This window comes from Fusarium falciforme, chromosome 7, assembly GCF_026873545.1.
Source record: "Fusarium falciforme chromosome 7, complete sequence".
NCBI lineage: Eukaryota > Fungi > Ascomycota > Sordariomycetes > Hypocreales > Nectriaceae > Fusarium > Fusarium falciforme.
The window spans coordinates 73,544-92,363 of record NC_070550.1 but is presented as its reverse complement, the minus strand read 5'-3'; the positions used below and the strand labels follow the sequence as shown (position 1 = coordinate 92,363).

General features: G+C 35.5%; 2 protein-coding genes across 2 annotated transcripts; one reads left to right on the top strand and one right to left on the bottom strand.

Annotated features, from left to right (window-relative positions):
* Nucleotides 1-621: 621 nt before the first annotated feature.
* NCS54_00874000 (NAD(P)/FAD-dependent oxidoreductase family protein) lies at nucleotides 622-1,782 on the bottom strand (the record flags this gene model as incomplete). The annotated part of the gene is made up of 3 exons (XM_053154112.1): nucleotides 622-982; nucleotides 1,047-1,419; nucleotides 1,470-1,782. 3 exons carry the CDS (start codon nucleotides 1,780-1,782, stop codon nucleotides 622-624), a joined length of 1,047 nt encoding a protein of 348 aa, XP_053010087.1.
* Nucleotides 1,783-2,369: 587 nt separating this feature from the next.
* NCS54_00873900 (Transporter mch4) lies at nucleotides 2,370-3,857 on the top strand (the record flags this gene model as incomplete). The annotated part of the gene is made up of 4 exons (XM_053154111.1): nucleotides 2,370-2,613; nucleotides 2,673-2,779; nucleotides 2,847-3,441; nucleotides 3,529-3,857. The coding sequence occupies 4 exons, from the start codon at nucleotides 2,370-2,372 to the stop codon at nucleotides 3,855-3,857; spliced, it is 1,275 nt and encodes a 424-aa protein (XP_053010086.1).
* Nucleotides 3,858-18,820: the final 14,963 nt, after the last annotated feature.

Genomic DNA, 18,820 nt, shown 5'->3' with positions numbered 1-18,820 from the left:
GGAAGTTGCGTATTAAGGAGCATGTATGTCACTAGGAGCTTTGCAACAGAGTTTCTAACGACACGTCGCCCATGCCAGACGCGTATGCTTGAGGAAGTGGGCGATTCCATGTCAGTCGAGCCATCGGCGGTTGCCGCCCTTAACTCCGAAAGTCCTAGGAGCTGATTGGAACTAGCGGCCGAGTACGACACCAAGCGCCGAGCGACGAATCAGGGCAGAGCTTAACCCCGAGACTCCCAGACCAAATACCAACACGGCTTTCCAGTCACCCTATACTGAAGGAGCCATTATTGTTGCTACCTCTTGCCATATGTACGTGGCCATTATTAAGGAGTTGCCGTGCAGTAAAAGTAACCCTTGATTTGGGACCCAGCTAGCATGGGGTACTGGACTTCAGCCTGAGAGGTATTCGACCAACAATTTCCTTCCACGGGCTATTCTCGATGTTCCATGCACGTTAACCCATCTCCCTACTGTTTTTCCTTGGGTGTAAGTCATTTTTAAATGCCTATCTTCAATGTTTCACTACAAGTCTCGATTGAGGGCGGAGAACTGTTTATAGGCACATCTGTATTCTACAAAGAGCAACTAACCACGGCTTAAGAAATAAGGACCCCCCTCTCACGCCCTCTTGAGCTCCTCGTTGATGCCATTGTACGTCCAGTTGTAGTTCATGTTCTGGAAAGAATTCACCTCATCCAGCTTCTTGCTCGCCATGCGGGTGTTGAGCTGCACCTGCGACGCCCTAGGCCTCCGCACCGCCTCCCACTGCTGGAGGATACTTGGGACATCTAGTGGTGTCACACCTGGCTCGAGTAACAACCTCAGCCCTTCGGCGTCCTCAATTGCCTGCCCGGCTCCTTGGCCTTGGAAGGGCGCCATGGCGTGCGCCGCGTCGCCTATCAAGACGGCCCGGCCGCGGACATAGGTGGGGAGAGGGTCATGGTCCCGGAGCTCCCGCACTTTGACTTCCTCGGCGTATCTATCCGTTTCAGTTCCAGATGTTACATTTAGATGGGTGACGGAGGAAGACTCGGAAAACTTACTGCATGAATTCTCGATAAGGCGGAGGAAAGTCCTTAAAGATGTCCAAAACCTCGTTAATGTCGCCGTCAGTGAACCACGACTCTGTAGCGTCTTGCTTGAGGTACTCGTTGGGGAAGGCACAGCTAAAGTTGACGTATTGAAAGTCACGGCACGGGTACGTGATAACAGCCCTGTTGGTGCCGTCGTTGAGTCGCGTAACGGAAAGGTAGGCGCCCACTTCGGGATTCCACCAGTCAGGAAGATGGCCAGCGACCTTTTGGGCATTCTCTGAAGACACCAGAACCCGAAAAATGCTCTGATCGGTGGGCGTTGTGGCGTATTCACTGCTGCCGACAATCTTTTCCTTGATCTTTGTGTGGATGCCGGCTGCCACTATCGAGGTGTTAACTCTCCTGTACGGCAGAAAACAAGAATCGACTCACCGATTATGACATCCCCCTGGAGAGTCTCTCCATTCTCGAGCGTGACAACTCCAGTGTCGGGATCAATCAGAGCTCCGGTTGCGCCATCGTACGCTTTAATGCCCTTGCTCTCGACGGCTCGCACGCGCCGGCGGTCATAGCCAAATTTCTCGACAATCTTGACAGCGTTGGGCCCGAAAGCAAGACCTTGCCCACCGGCGACTTGGCTCGCGTCCCCGCGCTCGAAGATGGTGACGTCGGCGCCTGCTCGGAGCATGGCTGCCGATGCCAGGCCAGCGACGCCTGCACCAACGACGATGATCTTGAGGCACATGATGGATGGAGATTGTAGGGACAGTACTACCGTTTCTATGCAGAGTTGAGATGCTGGGTGTTTGGCGAATGTCTTGGGTTCGTGTGATGATGAGGGCAAACGAGACTATCCCGCTGTTCCTCTTATATACATCAAAACTGTGCACCGAACGCTTGTCTATCACCGAGAACACTCACAGGACCTAAAGACGACAATGTATACACCAACAAATAGTGGGCCGTGATCTTGTTCTTGCAGCACAACGGAGACTTCGGAGTCGGGGTGGAGCCCTCGGGCTCGGTCGACACATGAGCTCTCGGCCGAGAGTTGATTTCTTGACTCGTTTGGATTGGAGGGCTCGGCCGACTTGCGCGTCTACGGACTAGGTATTCGTGATGCCCAATGAAGGAAGACAACCAGCCGTGGATCTTGCGAAGTGCTGGTTGCGCATTGAATGAAATGACCTAATATCCGTCCTCTCGTGATTGTCCGGACCGAGTTACGTACACCTCCAGCCAGTACTTATAACTCATGCCACCCTTCATGGCTGCACCCTAAAACATTCAATACTTGAACAACTACGAAGCTACCATTCTAGAAAAGCCAACATGTCCACTCCAGCACAGCACGAGCCCCTCGCAACTTTTGAACTCCCGGAAGGGCCACATGGGAGTAGCGACCCGACACATCTCCCCTCTGACTCGATGGGAATAGCTGAAGCCGAAATGGAGAATATCAAGACAGAATCGAGTCCATACCTCACTGCTGAAGCTCCTGACGGTGGCACTGCGGCTTGGTTGGTGGTTCTGGGTGCTTGGTGCACTTCGTTCTGTAGTTTTGGCTGGCTGAACAGTGAGTTGCGGCGCTAATCTGAGGTCGGGTTTCGTCTGACAAAATTATACTCGATATAGGTGTTGGCGTCTTCCAGGAATATTATCAGAACGTCTTGTTGAGCACCTACTCTTCAAGTGAAATCGCTTGGATCCCTTCGCTGCAGATCTTTTTCATGATGGCCATGGTAAGTATGGCAAGCTCCATTGTGCAAATTCCTGGTTCAGGGAACGCCACTAATGGTTTGCTCATAGGGTCCCGTCGTTGGTACCTTGTTCGACAGATATGGTCCTCGCTGGCTGCTCTTCATCGGTAGCCTGCTTCACGTCCTCGGCGTCATGATGACCAGCCTGGGCAGCCAGTACTACCAGGTCTTGCTCGCGCAGGGTGTCTGCTCGGACATCGGCGTTGCCTGCATCTTCCAGCCGGCTATGAACGTCATCGGCGGCTGGTTCGACAAGAAGCGCGGTGCCGCCTTTGGAATCCTCAGCACTGGCTCCTCGCTTGGGGGTGTGGTTTTTCCCATCATGGTGAATCGCCTGATCTGCCGTGCTGGCTTTGGCTGGGCTATGCGTGCCAGAGGATTCCTCGTTCTTTTTATGCTCACCATTGCAAACCTCACGATTCGAGCCTATCGCCCGCCGCATCCACAAAAAGTCACGGGTGCCATGGTACGGAAGCCCTTCACGGAACCCGAATTCGTCCTCCTCTCGGCTGATCTGTTTTGTTTTACCTATGTCCTCTTCGTTCCCATCAACTACATCACCATCCTTGGTCTTCACGCAGGCATGGAGACTAACCTAGCGGAATACCTTGCCCCCATGCTCAACGGAGGCTCCCTCTTCGGTCGTATGTTCTCGGGCATCATGGGAGATCGAGTGGGAAAGTACAACATCTTTATTGTTGTCTGCTACCTCTCGAATGTCTGAATTCTAGGGCTCCTTATCCCAACTATAACCAACGCATCGCTTATTGCCTTTGCGGTGCTCTTTGGCTTCTCTTCAGGCGCATACGTTTCGCTCATCACTCCCTTGGTTATGCAGATCTCTCCCCCTAACGAGATCGGTCTTCGTACGGGCATCATCTTCTTCGTCAACGCAGTAGCCGGCCTTACGACCAACCCGATTAACGGCGCTATTTTGGCCAAACCAAATGGGTGGATTGGCATGAAGCCCTTCGCTGGGATTTTCTGCCTAGTCGGTACGACGTTTGTGTTAGCGGCGAGAGTCTATAAGACCGGATGGAAACTCAATGCTATATTCTAAGGCCTGTAATGCACTGTCGTGCTAAATAGTTATCTAGCTCTGTGTTTAGTAGTATAGACTAATTAGAAAATATTATTTCTTATTTAGATATTATTAGCTAGCTATATAATAATAGGCTAAAAAGAATTAATTAAGTAATAAATATTATATTTCTTAAGTTATATGAAATAAATTATATTTATATATATAATAAGTAAGTATTATAATTAAGAAAATATTATATTTTTCTGAGTCCTTTAAATAAAAATTATAATAAAAATACTATAAACTAATTAATTAATTAAAATTATTTATTATATTTTTCCTTAAATATTTTAACTATTACTTAACAAGTCTTTATATTTTAATTATTACTTAATAAGTCTTTATATTATAATTAAGCTTATTATAAATATTAAAATATTAAAACCTAATTATATTAATTTAGTTTAATTATTGTTTTTTAATAATTTAATTATTATTTATATATTAATATTTATTTAATTAATAACCTAATTTTTTTATTATTATAATTTTCTTTTTATAATTAAGTATTTTTTATTTTTAAATATTTATTAAATATCTTATTTATCTCTTAAAGGTTTTTATTTTTAATAATTAATAAGATAATTTAATATATATTTTTTTTTTTTTAAGAGACCTTAAGGCTTTAAAGATTAACTCTAAGGAATTACTTTAATACCTTTTAATTTATTTTTTAAGATAATTAAACTAAGATTTAAGCTTAAATATAATCTTTAGAGTTTTTAAGACTTAAAAAATTATAGCCTTAATTGTTTTTTAAATAAATATTAAAATCTATAATTATATATTAAGCTTTAAAATTATAATTTTTAAATTAGAAGAAATAAAATTAAATTTTTTAAAAGCTCTTTTAATATTATTTTTATTATAATAGCCTTATATATTATATAAAAAATTTAAAAAATTTTAATTATTAAAATATAAATTATAAATTATTTAATTAATTATTTTATTATTTAATTATAAGTTTATTTTAATATCTTAAAATATTTAATATTAAAAAGCTAAAATAAAAAAATAAATAAAATAATATATAAAATTAAATAATTTTTTTTATAATATTTTTTAAATTTAATTAATTAATAATTTTTATAATTATTAAGAATTAAAAAATAATAAAAATTAATTAATTTATTTATTATATATTAATTAAAATATTTTAATTACTTAAAGCTAATTTTATTATTAATTTAATTATTTTAAGTTATTATAATAATTTAATTACTTAAAAGGTTATTTTTTTAATATTAATTAATAAAATAATATTAGCTTATATTAATAATAAATACTTAAATTACTTAGCTTTTTATATTAATTACTTAAATCATTATAATTTATTTTTAATTTTTAAGTTATATTAATTTTAGCTTTAAATACTTATTTAAGCTTATAATAATTATTATATTTATAATTATATTTATAAGAAAATTAATTTTATTTAAGGTATAAATATTATTTAATTAAATATTATATTTTATAATTATATTTATTATAAGCTTAAATTAATTATAAATAATAATTAGATTTATAAGAAAAATAATATTTTAAGCTCTAAGTATTATTTAATAAAGTTTAATACTTAATATATATTAATAAGTAATATATTATAATTAATATATAAATAATTAATTATTTTTTTAATATTATAAAGCTAAGAAAGAAATCCTTAAAAATTTAAGTTAAAAATAAAGTAAATAAGGATATATTTCTTTAGATTAAATAATTAATATAATTTCTAAATAATATTATATTAAGATTAGATATCTTTTTACTAGTAATATAGCTAATATTTAAAAACTATATAGGTTTTTATAATATATTAAATACTTAGCTTTAAGTTATTTTAAAGGGCTTAAAGGGTAAGAAAGGTTTTAGCTTTAATAATACTAATTAATATCTTAAGTTATTAAGAATTAATTAATTAAGTAAAAAGTAAGGTATTAAAGGGAAAAATATAATACTTTCTTATTATATATATTATATAATTATTTAATATATTTTAAAATCTTATTTATTTTATATCCTTTTATTAACTTAATTAATATACTTACTTTATAGTACTACCTTTAAAATTAATAAATATTATTTAATTTTCTTAATAATATATATTAATTAAACTTTCCTAGTAATTTAATTAAGTTACTTATTATATTTATATATTATATTTACTATCTTTATATCTTAAAACTCTATTTAGAATTATATTAATAAACTTTTTATTAAACCTTAACTCTAACTCTATCCCTATCTTATAGCTTATTTATTAAGAAGCTTATAAATTATCTTTCTCGCTTACTAGCTTGCCATCTAGACCCACTCTAAGCAGTAGAGAAGTTCTTATAACTATATCTCTTCTTATTATAACTAGCTTAGGAATACTATATCCTAGGCCTATAATCTATTATGATTAATTCGTATTACTAGGCGCTTAAGCTTTTTTTCTTATGCCTTAATAAAATACCTCTCGGCGATATTATTAAAGGTGTGACGATTGTGTGTTTCCTAAGGGATAAACCGGTCGTGCTGGGTTTATATTAGCAGAGAGTGCTGGGCGTAGTCTGAGCAATAGTGGGTATAAGTTATGTCTAGTAATATGCTTAAAGGTATTAAGTATAACTAAGTTGTATTAATAGCTAAGGTAGCTACTATATAAGAAAGTATAAATAAGTATGTTTTATATACTTAGGCTTCCTTAAGTAAAGCCAATCGCGAGTAGGCGCGATATCGTTCTAGGACCGATGCGGTCTAGGAATGATATTAGTCCTTATTGTATTAGTCCTATTATGATTAGTAGTTTAGAGCGTAGGGTTTATGGGGAATATATGATGTAGCCGCGAGGGTTATAATATGATGTCTCCCCTCTGTTAGGTCTTATCCTTAAGACCTATATACCTTTGTCTTCTTAGTTCTGTGCTTAGTGCGTCTTAACTTAGACCTTTTATTATTATATCGCGTGATATCTAACTATGTTTCTAAATAGTCTTCCCGTAAGAATAGGGAAATTAATGCGTTTACCTTCTCTGTTGAGTTTATTAATAAAGAGGCTAATATGCCTTGTATTTATTGTTTTTATTTAGGTAAAAAGTGCCTAATATCTGTGGATTCTGCTTGCTATAGCGAGTATATCTGTAGTAAAAAGTCTTATAATGGTATTTGCGTTGTATTATCTTGTAAGTCTGGCCTTTCTTAATCTTCTTATTGTATTGCTGATATTGTCTTTGTAGTTATTAGCCTAATGAAGTAAGAGAGGAGGTTAGAGATAGATGAGGGTAAGGCTAGTGATGATTTATTAAAGCTTTATAAGGAGATGGCGGCGCTATAGTCTCGCCTGGTGGCTACTATGGGCTGTTTATTGCGTATTTATAAGATTTAGGCTCGGGTGAAGGAGAAGTATTTAGAGGCTACCTATCGGGGTCTCTAAGAGGTAGAGCAATAGGATAGTATTTTATTTATGCTAGATGCTTACGAAGATATTATTATTTATGATCTCTAGGTTAATTATATCCCTAATAATGTTAACTGGGCGTCCCTTGGTCTAGGCGATAACTTTCTTGATGTTTTGCCTTTGTTTGGTTTTGGCGTTATTAGTAGAAGTTCTTTAGAAGGCGTTATATATTAGTAAGGTGCTCCGGTGGTTTTTATATGTTTTTGGAGTCTAGGTAGTCTTTTTATTTAATAAAATATATTATTTTGCCGTTGATTTTGTCTATGTTAAGGATAGCTTCTATAATATATTCTTTTGGTCTATTGACTTTTGTTTCTGGTTTATTTCTAGTTTTAACTTGGATGGTGTTTTCTATTGATTTAAGTAATGAAATATAAATGATTAGATGGAGCTTGACCTTTGGTAGTAAGTCTAGTTTGTAGTTGTTTTCTGAGATTTTTTGTTTGATTCTGTATGGTTTAATGTATTTATAGTTAAGTTTTTTGTTTTATTGTTTTATTTTGATGTTTTTTGTTGTAAAGTAGATTATATTTTTCTCCGCGAAGATTAGTCTCTTGATTTTTTTCTTATTAGCGTAGTTTATTATCTTATTTTTAATAAATTCTAGTTTTGTTTTTATTTCTTTATATAGGTTTTTTAGTTAATTGCTGGTGAGGATTGCTTTAGGATTAATAATGGTGTCTTGTGTTTATTAATAGGTATTTAGTATAAATCTAAAGTTAGTATAAGCTAGTATGATCTTTGTATTTTTATTTGTGGCTATGTTATAGGCTAGCTAGGCGGCTAATAGCTTTTTAACTTAATTAGTTTATTTGTAGTTAATATAGTATTAGAGGTATTATTTTAATATTTAATTTATTTATTTTATTTAACTATCTATCTCCTTATAATATACTATAAAGAGTTTATGGTTAATTCTTAAATATCCTGTGAGGCCTTGCTAGAATTTTAAAGCAAATAGTAGTCCTTAATTTATAATAATTTTAAGTAGTATATTATATATCTTAGCGATATAAAAATAGAAAAGGTAGGTGAATTCTTTAGCTATTATTAATTCTCTATAAGGTATAAAATAGGAAAATTTCGTGAGTCTATTTATGATAATAAGAATACTATTATAGAAGTTTTTAGTGGCTGGTTCTTTTAATAGGGGTAGTTTTATAATAAAATCTATAGTAATTAAGTTCTATAGTTATTTTATAACTAGGAGTAGTTATAATTTTCTATAAGGTTTATGGCGTTGTGCCTTGGTTTTTACGCAAAGGTTATATTATTTAATAATTATTAAGATAGTTTTTTTTATATTAGGAAAAGTAAATATTATCTTAACTCGTTTTAGGGTTTTATTAATTCCTTAGTATCTATATAGCGGGTAACTATGTATTTCGCGTATAAGTTTGTGGCATAGTTTATCTAGGATTTATTACTTATTTGTTTTTTTATTATCTAGGAGTTATGCGTTATACTCTTTAATTTGCTTTAGGAGTAGATTGCCTTGTTTTATTATATAGGTGCTTTTTATAGTAATATAGGATGTCCTTGTGGCTTAGTCGTATTTATATAATTTCGGTAGGTCTTTATCTCTTAGCTATGCGTTATTATAGTATGTTTTGTAGTTAAGGTAGCTTTTAGGTCCTATACTAAGGTTTTCTTAGTAGAAATATTAGTATATTATTTCCTAGAAATCTCTATTGTTGAGTTTTCTATTATGTTTTATTGTCTAGTGGTAGTATTTAATAAATTCTTCTATGTATTTCTGAGGTATGAAGATGTGTTTCTAGTATATGATTATTCCTTGCTGGCTTCCTATTTAGTCTATTTGTTTAATTATGAGTCTCCTAAGTTCTCTAGGGGTAATATCGGTAATGATTTTATTTTTTTATTTACTTATTAGGTAGTATAGTAGTGTTAGTTGCTTAGTATAAGTGATAGTTTACTACTTTAGGTATTTTTCTTATATAAATTATAGGAGCTGTTCTTTTGCTTTGATCTTTCTAGTGTCTAGGTTAGGTCATCGGCTAATAGTATTTGCCCTGCTATTTTTTATTCCTTTGATATAGATAATAATATAGTTGAATTCTAAAAGATATTTGGCGTATTATAGTTATTATCCGCTAAGTTCTTAGGTTTTTGTAAAGTGGGTGATATTCTTATAATCTATATATACCTTGATTTAATATTTACTTCTAAGGAGATAATATTAAAATTCCTTAAAGGTATTAATTATTATAAGGAATTCTTTATTATAGATAGGGTAATTAAGTTTTGCTCTATATAACTTATAGGAGTAAAATGCGATGGGGTATAAAAGTCCTTTATTATCTTATTATTTGATTTAGGCGCTTAGTATAAAGTTTAAGGTATTTATTTTGAGTTTGATTTATTAAGATAGGTTAAATATCTTAAGTACTAGTTTGCTTAGGATAAGTTCCTTAATTATGTTAAAGGCTTTTCTTACTTTATCCTTAAATATAAATGTTTTGTTTTTTTTCGTGAGATTAGTTAGTAGTGCGGCGATCTTTTTAAATCGTTAGAGGAATCTGCGGTAATAGTTAGTAAAGCCGAGGAAGGATTATATTTCCTTAATATTTATTAGTTCCTTTTAATCCCTGATTGCTAAGACCTTTTTAGGGTCTATATATATCTTATTATATAAGATAATATATCTAAGGAATTCTATCTCTAAGGCGTAGAATTTACTTTTCTTAGGTTTTATTAGTAATTTGGCGTCTTATAGTATTTATAGTACCTTATAGATATGTTCTATATATTCCTCTTCTGTTTTAGAGAAGATAAGGATATTATCTAGGTAATATATAATGAATATATCTAGATGTTCTTATAGTATATTGTTAATTATTTATTGGAATATAGCGGGTGTATTAGTAAGTCTAAAAGGTATAATAAGGTACTTAAATAGTCTATACTTAGTATAAAAAGTGGTTTTTTATTTATATCCTTTTTTGATTTGGATAAGGTTATAGGCTCCTTTGAGGTTAAGTGCTATAAAATATTTTATTTTAAAAAGTTAATCCTTTAGCTCGCTAATAAGAGGTAGTGATATATGATCTTTAATTATGATAGTGTTAAGTATTTGGAAATTGATATAAAGTTAGAGCTTTTTGTTTTTCTTTGGGATAAATATAATAGGGTATCTAATAGATAACTTACTTTCTTTAATATATCTTTTTTATAGTATATCTTTAATATATTTTTTTAATATTAGTAGTTATATTTTATTAAGTGGGTAAAGTTTGCTAAAGCCGGGTTATTTCTTATTTATAAACTTAATTTCGAGGTTATAGTGCCTATGCTCTAGTAGACTTATCTTAAGTTCTTTCGCAAAGAGTTTCTTATAGATATAATACTATGGTGGGATATTCTTAAGTCGTTTTTTTTTTAGTATCTTCTTAGCTTACTTAAGGTTTTCTTTTAACTTATAGAATTATTATATAATGCGTGTGATTATTTATTAGTTTTATTATTTCTATTTGTTATAGTATTTATATTATGTTCCTTTGGGTAGAGAGGTGTTTTATGTTTGCCTTTGCCTGATTTCTTTGGCGTCTCTGGTAGAAGTTTAAGATCTTATATCTAAGTTATTATCTAATATAGAGGGCGTCTTATTATTAAAAGAGAGTACCTAGCTAGTTCTCTAGTTGAAATATAGGTTAAATTAGTGTAATTATGGGTACTTGAGTATAAGGTTATATTGTTTGTTTAGTATAATATTAAATAATATCCCTTAGTTTTTTCTTTTAATGAAAACTTTGAGGTGATTAATCTTGCTATTAATAATGTTATTATTATAATTAAAAGGGGTTTTTTTTAGGTTGATAATTAAGTAAGGCGTTTGTTTGTACCTCTATGGTAGCTTAAGCCTATTTGCTATTGTTGGGTTAAAGTAATTCTGCTTAGCTCTGTTGTCTATTAAAGCGTTTAATTATTCTTCTTTGACTTATATTTTTAATTCTAGGTAGTGCTGCCTATATGCTCTGTTTGTGGAGTAGAGGGCCTTTTAGGGTAATTCTTATCCTTGTTTATTTATCTATCGCCTTGTGTTAGATGGGTTATTTAGTTTTTTAATATTGTGTAATCGAAATAGTTAAACTCGTATTTACTGTTTGCGTAGGCTTTATAGTCGTATATGTCGTCCTGGCTATATAGCTAGTCTTGGTATTATTGTTTTTATTTAGTTTTAGGATCTTTTTTGTCTTTTTGGCTAATTATTTTTTGTTAGTTTTTAATTCTATAAGTAATTTATTTTTTCTCTTATATAGCGTAATAGAGTTCTAAGGAGTATTATGCGTTTGCGATGCTGATAGATTTGTATTAGTGTATTACCTTATATCCTTTTGTTTTATATTATAGGTAGGGTTTATTATTTGGCTAATATAGTAGTAAGACGGGGAAGTAGTTTTATTTTTATTTTTCCTCTCGGTGGGTTTTATATTAATAGTATTGGTATGATATCTAAGAGATATTGGTATGCTCCTGGTATATTAGGTATATTCTTATGTTATCCTATGGGTTGAAAGGTGCTTCTGGGTGTCGAGGGTTTTTGGCTAATTCCTTGTAATAGGCTTGAATATAGATTTCTTGCTTATTTGCTATTTCTATATATTCCCGTATAGTCTAGATATACTTTTCCCTTAGGCTATTCTAGTATTTATTATTATTTTTATTATATAGTTAAAGGTAGTTTTTTTTTTTTTATAATTCTTTATTACTCTTCTAGGGCTTCTTAGAGTATCCTTAGCGTAGTTTCTTTTATAGTTTCTAAGTATTATGCTTGAACTTAGTTTAGTTGATATTACTATTGCTTATTTTAGTAACCTAATTATTGCGTGGTAGCCTATTATATTGATCTGCCTTTTGTCGTTTATAGATCTTATTATATTCCTAGGATGCTTTGAGTTAATATCGAGGGCATAGGGTGTAGTTATATTATGCGGGGTTATTTTATTAGTAGTCTCTATGGTGGATTATGGCGGGCATATGGGTTTATTTATTGTATCTTATAATCTATTTCTTATAGTTAAAGCCTTCTATGGCGGCTTCCTAAAAGTTAGCTTACTTATTGGCTACTAGCGGTAGTTACTAGGCTAAAGCTAATATTATAGGTTCTTCTGTCTGGGGTTCTATGCGTCTAGTTATAGTGATAGTTTGTTATCGTGGGAAGCTATTTAGATCTCCCTTCCTATTGTCTGGTTTTAGTAGAGGGTTCTATATGCCGGGGTTAGTGAGGTATAATTGGTTAGTCTTTTGGGGCTTAATTGGTTTATGGAGTTATTTCTTTGTGATATTGCTAATTATGTAGTTACTAGTAGTTTCCTCTTTTATTAAATAGGTAGCTTAGTAGGGCATAGTAATTTTTCCTTGCTATGCGCTAATATAGTTGTATCTTATTTGTGTTATTCTAAGTATCTTAGTAGTATAGATAGCTATCTAGGGCTTGGTATTTGCTTAGGTGAATCTTACTTGCTTTTTACCTTCTAGGAGGGGCTATTATGGCTTTGGTTAGTAGTATCTTTCTTTTATGTCTCGCTATTTCTTCTAATATTTATTAGCCTTATGGCCTTTCTTATAGTAGTAATAATATTTAATATCCTTATTATTCTTCTAGGCTACTCTAAGTTCTATAGGTCCCGCGTAGGTCTTATAAGAGGTATTACCTTTAGCTTATTTTTGCTTTTAGGATTAATTAGTATTATTCTTATTGCCTTAAATCTATCCCTTATTAGATTTCTCTATGTATTATTTAAACTATTAGTTATTGATCTTAATAGCTATGTCGATATAGTCTTAGAGGTTATTAGGTTTTTCTATTTTATAGAGTTTATCCTTAACTTTATCTTTAAGTCCTTCGTAGAATATAATTTAGAGGGTATTTATTCCCTAGTTAAGGAATAAGGTAATCTATATGAATTTGGCTATATAGGTTAAGGCGGCCTTTATTTATTATAGGTTCTTAAGTTTCTATGTGGCTTATTATTTCTTATTAATAATTCTAAAGTTTTATTTAATTATGTCTTTAAAGTTTTTATATTTAGTAAAAAGGAGTTGTATTTTTTTAGTAGGTTTATTCCTAAGAAAGTCGCATAGCTTAGGCTTAAACTAAGTAAGTGCGCTACCTATGAGATATCTACTAGCGTATAAGACCTTGCTCTTAGCACTAGCTATCCTAGTAGGGAAATACTATTAGTATACCCTAAGGGATATAAGGAATATCTTAATGTAGATAGCTTATCTATTAAATGGCTCTAGGTCCTTGGGCTTAATAATTTTACTAATATCTTTGTGGGTGATATTAGCGGTGTTATATTTAAATGTTAGGTTACTAAGATTATGAACCTATTATTATGCTAGGTTATTTTACTAGGCTTAGAGCATAGTAAGTTAATTAATCTAGTTTTATTATTTATTAATTATTTATTAGTATTATTATTATTACTATTTTATAGCTTAATAGAAGTATTTCTATATATTATTTATAGATACTTCTATGCTTATAAGTTATTCCTAAGTGATTTTAGCGTTATTTTATATACTATCTAGGAGGTTATTATACTAAGTAGTTAGGTAATTATATTTATTCCTAAGTTTGCGGACTTTGTCTTTATATAAGGCCGGGATGATATGTTTTTTATTATTATTGTCTATGTCTATTGGGATATTGTATTCCTCTGGCTTAGTCGCGGGCTACCCTTGCTAGGGGGTAATAGGCAATTTGCTGCGAGGGGTAGAGGGAGATCTAGTATTGGGCGCTATGGTAATAGTATTACTTAGAGTATATAGTGTATTACTAAATAAGAGCTATTAATATATAATGATTATATATTTCCTAAGGGATAAACTAGTTATGCTAGGTTTATATTAGTAGAGAGTACTAGGTATAGTTTAAGCAATAGTGGGTATAAGTTATATCTAGTAATATGCTTAAAGGTATTAAGTGTAACTAAGTTATATTAATAGCTAAGGTAGCTACTATATAAGAAAGTATAAATAAGTATATTCTATATACTTAGGCTTCCTTAAGTGAAGCTGATCGCGAGTGGGCGCGATATTGTTCTAAGACCGACGCGGTCTAGGAATGATATTGGTCCTTATTGTATCGGTCCTATTGTGATTGGTGGTTTAGAGCGCAGGGTTTATGGGGAATACGTGACGTAGCCGCGAGGGTCGTAATAAAAGGCTTATTCTCTAACAAGCAAGAGGTAGCCAAAGATAACTAAATTAACCCTCTGGAGGTCTAATAAGGGCCTAGAGATTACTAGGAGCCTCTTTAGGTCTAGTAGCCTCAATAGGCTATTATCTTTAAGGCATTATAATACCTTTTAAAGACTTAACCCCGATAAGGTTAGTAAATTATAGGAGCATTATATTATATTACGGTATTATAGCGCTAGTGCGCTAGTATTATTAAGTAAGAAAATATACCTTATATCTATAGTAGGTATACTTAGTTAATATTTATACTAATTTTAGATAAAGAGTAAGCTACTTTTATTATTGTGATAAAAGAAGGTTTATTAAGGCAAAGTATTAAGCGCGGAAGTATCTATAGAGCTTATTTAATATTAACTCTTATATTAAAAGGCATTAGGTATAATGGCTTAATTATGTATAAAACTATATTTCTCTGACTGGGTTGCCTTGATCTACCTTTAGGTATGCTATGAGGTTAAGTTACTTTTTTATATTAATTAAACTTATTTTATAATTCTTTACTTTAATTATAATTTTTTATATTAATACTTTTAGCTAATATAGAAAATATTAGTATATATTATATTTTACTTAGCTATTAAGAAATTCAAAGAGCTGAGATCCTAGTAAGGTTATTTTATATACTACTGCTGAGAAATAGGGCTCGGCTTTAGCACTCGGTATTTAGCGCTCGGCGAAATAACTACCCTACGGCTAACGAACCCAATACTCGGTATCATAAATCTTGCTTCTGAGTATTTCGGTATCTTAACAAAGTCGGATTAACACGCGTGTTATTTGTACCTGCAACTACATCAGCGCTCTCGCTATAAACCGCACTAGAACATGCCGTCTCCGCCATCATCACTGGTGCATCTCAAGACATTGGCCGCACCATCGCGAGGAGACTCGCAGACGATGGCTTCAACATCATTGTCAACGATCTGGAGACCCGGAGCGATGCCCTACGTACCCATTCCGCCGAAATCAAAGCCAAGGGCAGAGAATGCAATATTATCACGGGTGATGTCACCCTCGAACATGACGTCAAACGCCTGATTGATGAAGCGGTTCTCAAATTTGGAAGACTGGATGTGTTGGTTGCCAACGCAGGTGTTATTATGATGAAAGGCTTGGTGGAGCTATCTGCACAGCATCTCGACAATCCCCTCTCTGTGAACGTCAGAGGAGTGTTTCTTTGTTACCAGCAGGCCGCAAAGCAGATGATCAACCAGGGTAGAGGAGGTCGAATCATCGGAGCATGCTCCATCTCGGGCTACAAACTACAACCATCAGCACTGGCTTATGGAGTAAGCAAGTGGGCAGTCCGCGGACTGACACATTGTTCTTACGGCTGCTAAGAGAAACTTCACCTATTCCCATGACGATCACCTCGCGATAGGTGCTGGCCCTCATCGTATTACTTATTATTATCTGCGTTGCCAAACAGTCCTGCCAAATTCTGGCATGGGCGGCGATGCCTGCTCTGATTGGCTTTTGTAGACGCTGTGGAGCCTGAAAACCGCCCTTGCTTGTCTTGTTCTGGTCTGGTGACCATTCAACTTTTTACATCCAACATCTCACCGTCGATTGACTCCATCCATGGATAACAGAGGTCGTCGCGAAATATTGAAGACGGGATATCCTCGGCAGCGAGCCGTTACAGCATGTCTTACATGCCGTGAACGAAAACGCAAATGGTGCATCCCCCCGAGGCGCATTGGAGTTTAGCTACTGATTTGCTAACGTTTCTCTAAAGTGACAACGTACGGCCCATCTGCTCTTCTTGTGAGCGAATTGGAGCGCGATGCGAGTACACCAGACAGGATGCTTCTTCCTTTGATCCCGCATCTTTGCAGATCCTTCAACAATTATTCGTGATTGAGGGTTTAGTGAGAAGTATCCAACCTTCGACATCGTTCGACTTCGCTACTCCTGGAACGATTTCCCATCAGCAAGATCAAGATAGCTCGCCGAATGATGCAAATCTCGTTCAAGGTCGTCTTGGATCAGATGCTGAACACGTCGTCCCAAGCCTCAACCTGGAAGCGAGTCAAAAGTCTAACACTGATAGACTGCTTCAGTGGCCAATTTTTGACAAGCTTCTATCTATACTACCGCTCTTCAAGTTCATTGACTCGAACAATCAAGAAGCCTTTACATATCTTGACGATGTCGTACATCAGACGGAAGCCCTGTCTTCGATCTACGGTTCTGGTTCGGTCAACATCTTCACTGAAAGGTCAGATATTCAACAACTCGTTGACTTGTTCTTCCAACGAGTCAACATCAAGAACCCAATACTCAGCCGCCAAACGGTTGAGGGGTATTGTCACCAGTATTATGAAAATGGGCCCCTGTTCAACTTGGAGACCGGGTTGGTATTATTGATTTGTGCGCTGGGTGCTGTAGCGGACGACTTCAATCCTCTCGATATGGATCAAAGCCCGGCAAGCTCCTTTCAAAAGTCATCTCGACTGAGTGATCTGAAATTAGGGCATTGCTACTACGCTGCTGCTGAAAAGAGATTGGGTGCTGCATTTTCAAGAGTCGATACACTTTCCATTCAATGTTTGTGTCTTGCTGGGTAAGTTGAATCGCTCATCAAGCTCGTCAAGCTCGTGGTGTACCTGCAACTGATCACTTGATATCATCCAGAATCTATCACATGTATCTAATCAGGCCTATTCACGCGCTGCGTCTTTTTCATGCAGCAGGCTCATCGCTCCATATCCTTCTTTCTACCAAGTATGTTTGTTGCTCTCAATTGTCATGAAACTGATGAACCAATCACTCACAATACTGCAGCACTGACTATTCATTCGGGAACACTTCCCAACTAATCTCAAGCTTATTCTGGACATGCTACAAGTCAGAAAGGTTTGTCTGTGGATTTTTGCCTCAAAAGATTCTTCATCAATTGACAAGACCAGAGAGATCCTCTCGGAATTGCCCCTCGGAATTCCTGCTTTAAGAGACCCTCCATCTCAGGACTCCTACCCTCCTCCGCAGCAAATCACAAGAGATGTATCAGCATCTGAAGAAGATAGTTGGTTCTTTTTATTATCCGAGATGACTCTGCGGCGCATCACCGATCAGGTTGCCAAAGTAGTCACCAAGTACATCGATGCCAGGATACGCTATGAACAAGGGCCGAGAATTGAAGACCTTGTGCCCATCATGGCCGGATTCCAGAACCAAGTCCACAGCTTTCGAGAGCTTCTTCCTGAAGCCATCAAGTTCCCCGACGTACCCGAACCAGCAAGCACTGAATGGGAACACTACAGCCGTGGACGCTACTACCGAGTTCTTGAGCTGGTGCATAGGCCATTTGTCTTCATGGCTATCCACGATCCTACTTGCAGTCCCGCTATACAAGCTCTAGCAAAGGAAGGCCTAGAGAGCGGCTTGAAGTACCTCCAACATAGTCAGACGAGCCACCGCCACCAAGGTCTATGGTTGCAGCTTCGGAATCAAGTCCGGATCTCTAGCCTACTGCTCGCAGCTTCGACAATACCTCACTTCACCATGCCCGACGGTTGGTACGCTGGAATCTCGAGAACACTGGCGACTCTGGATTACTGGTCATGCGAGTTTCCATCTTGCAAGTCTTACAGAGATGTGATTCTAACCCTGTCTGCGCCGCACTTGGGAAATCTGGATGGAGGTACTCCCATGAGTTACTCGTAAGCTAGCCATGATAGCGCAACTTGGATATTATCGTTTCAACCACGTTCATCCTGGTGTCGCAGCCCTCGGCTATTGGTGCGTCATGTCAGTCATAGACTTGCTTTACGTTGCTCGCTCGGTGTTGACTGCCATGACTGGCCAAGGTAAAGGATGTCTGTGTGCTGCGCCCGGCTCCAATTACCGGGGATCTAACTGAACACACTAAGACGGAGTCATGAGTGGTTTCTGATTCGACAAGGCGGCGGGGAAGAGCGGCAAGGCACCTTGACATGGGCCTAAACAAAAATTAGCGGCGGGGAGTAGTGGCAATCGATATGGTTGGTGAGCAGAGGCCTTGCGTTTCTCAACCCGCTCTCTCAACCTCCACCAGTTCTGGTCTTTTCTCTCCCACTTCCGGGGTAATTTGTCTACTCCAGATTCTTGGGATTACCATCATCATCATGACTTTATCTATATAAAAGGCTTTGGTCTGACCTGCCAGGATTCTTCAGATGGAAGCTTAAAATCGCATTCATCCACATCGATAGACAGCACCTCGCCGATTTCGACAGAGAATTGTACACTCAATCCGGTCAACCAACCAATATCAAGTATT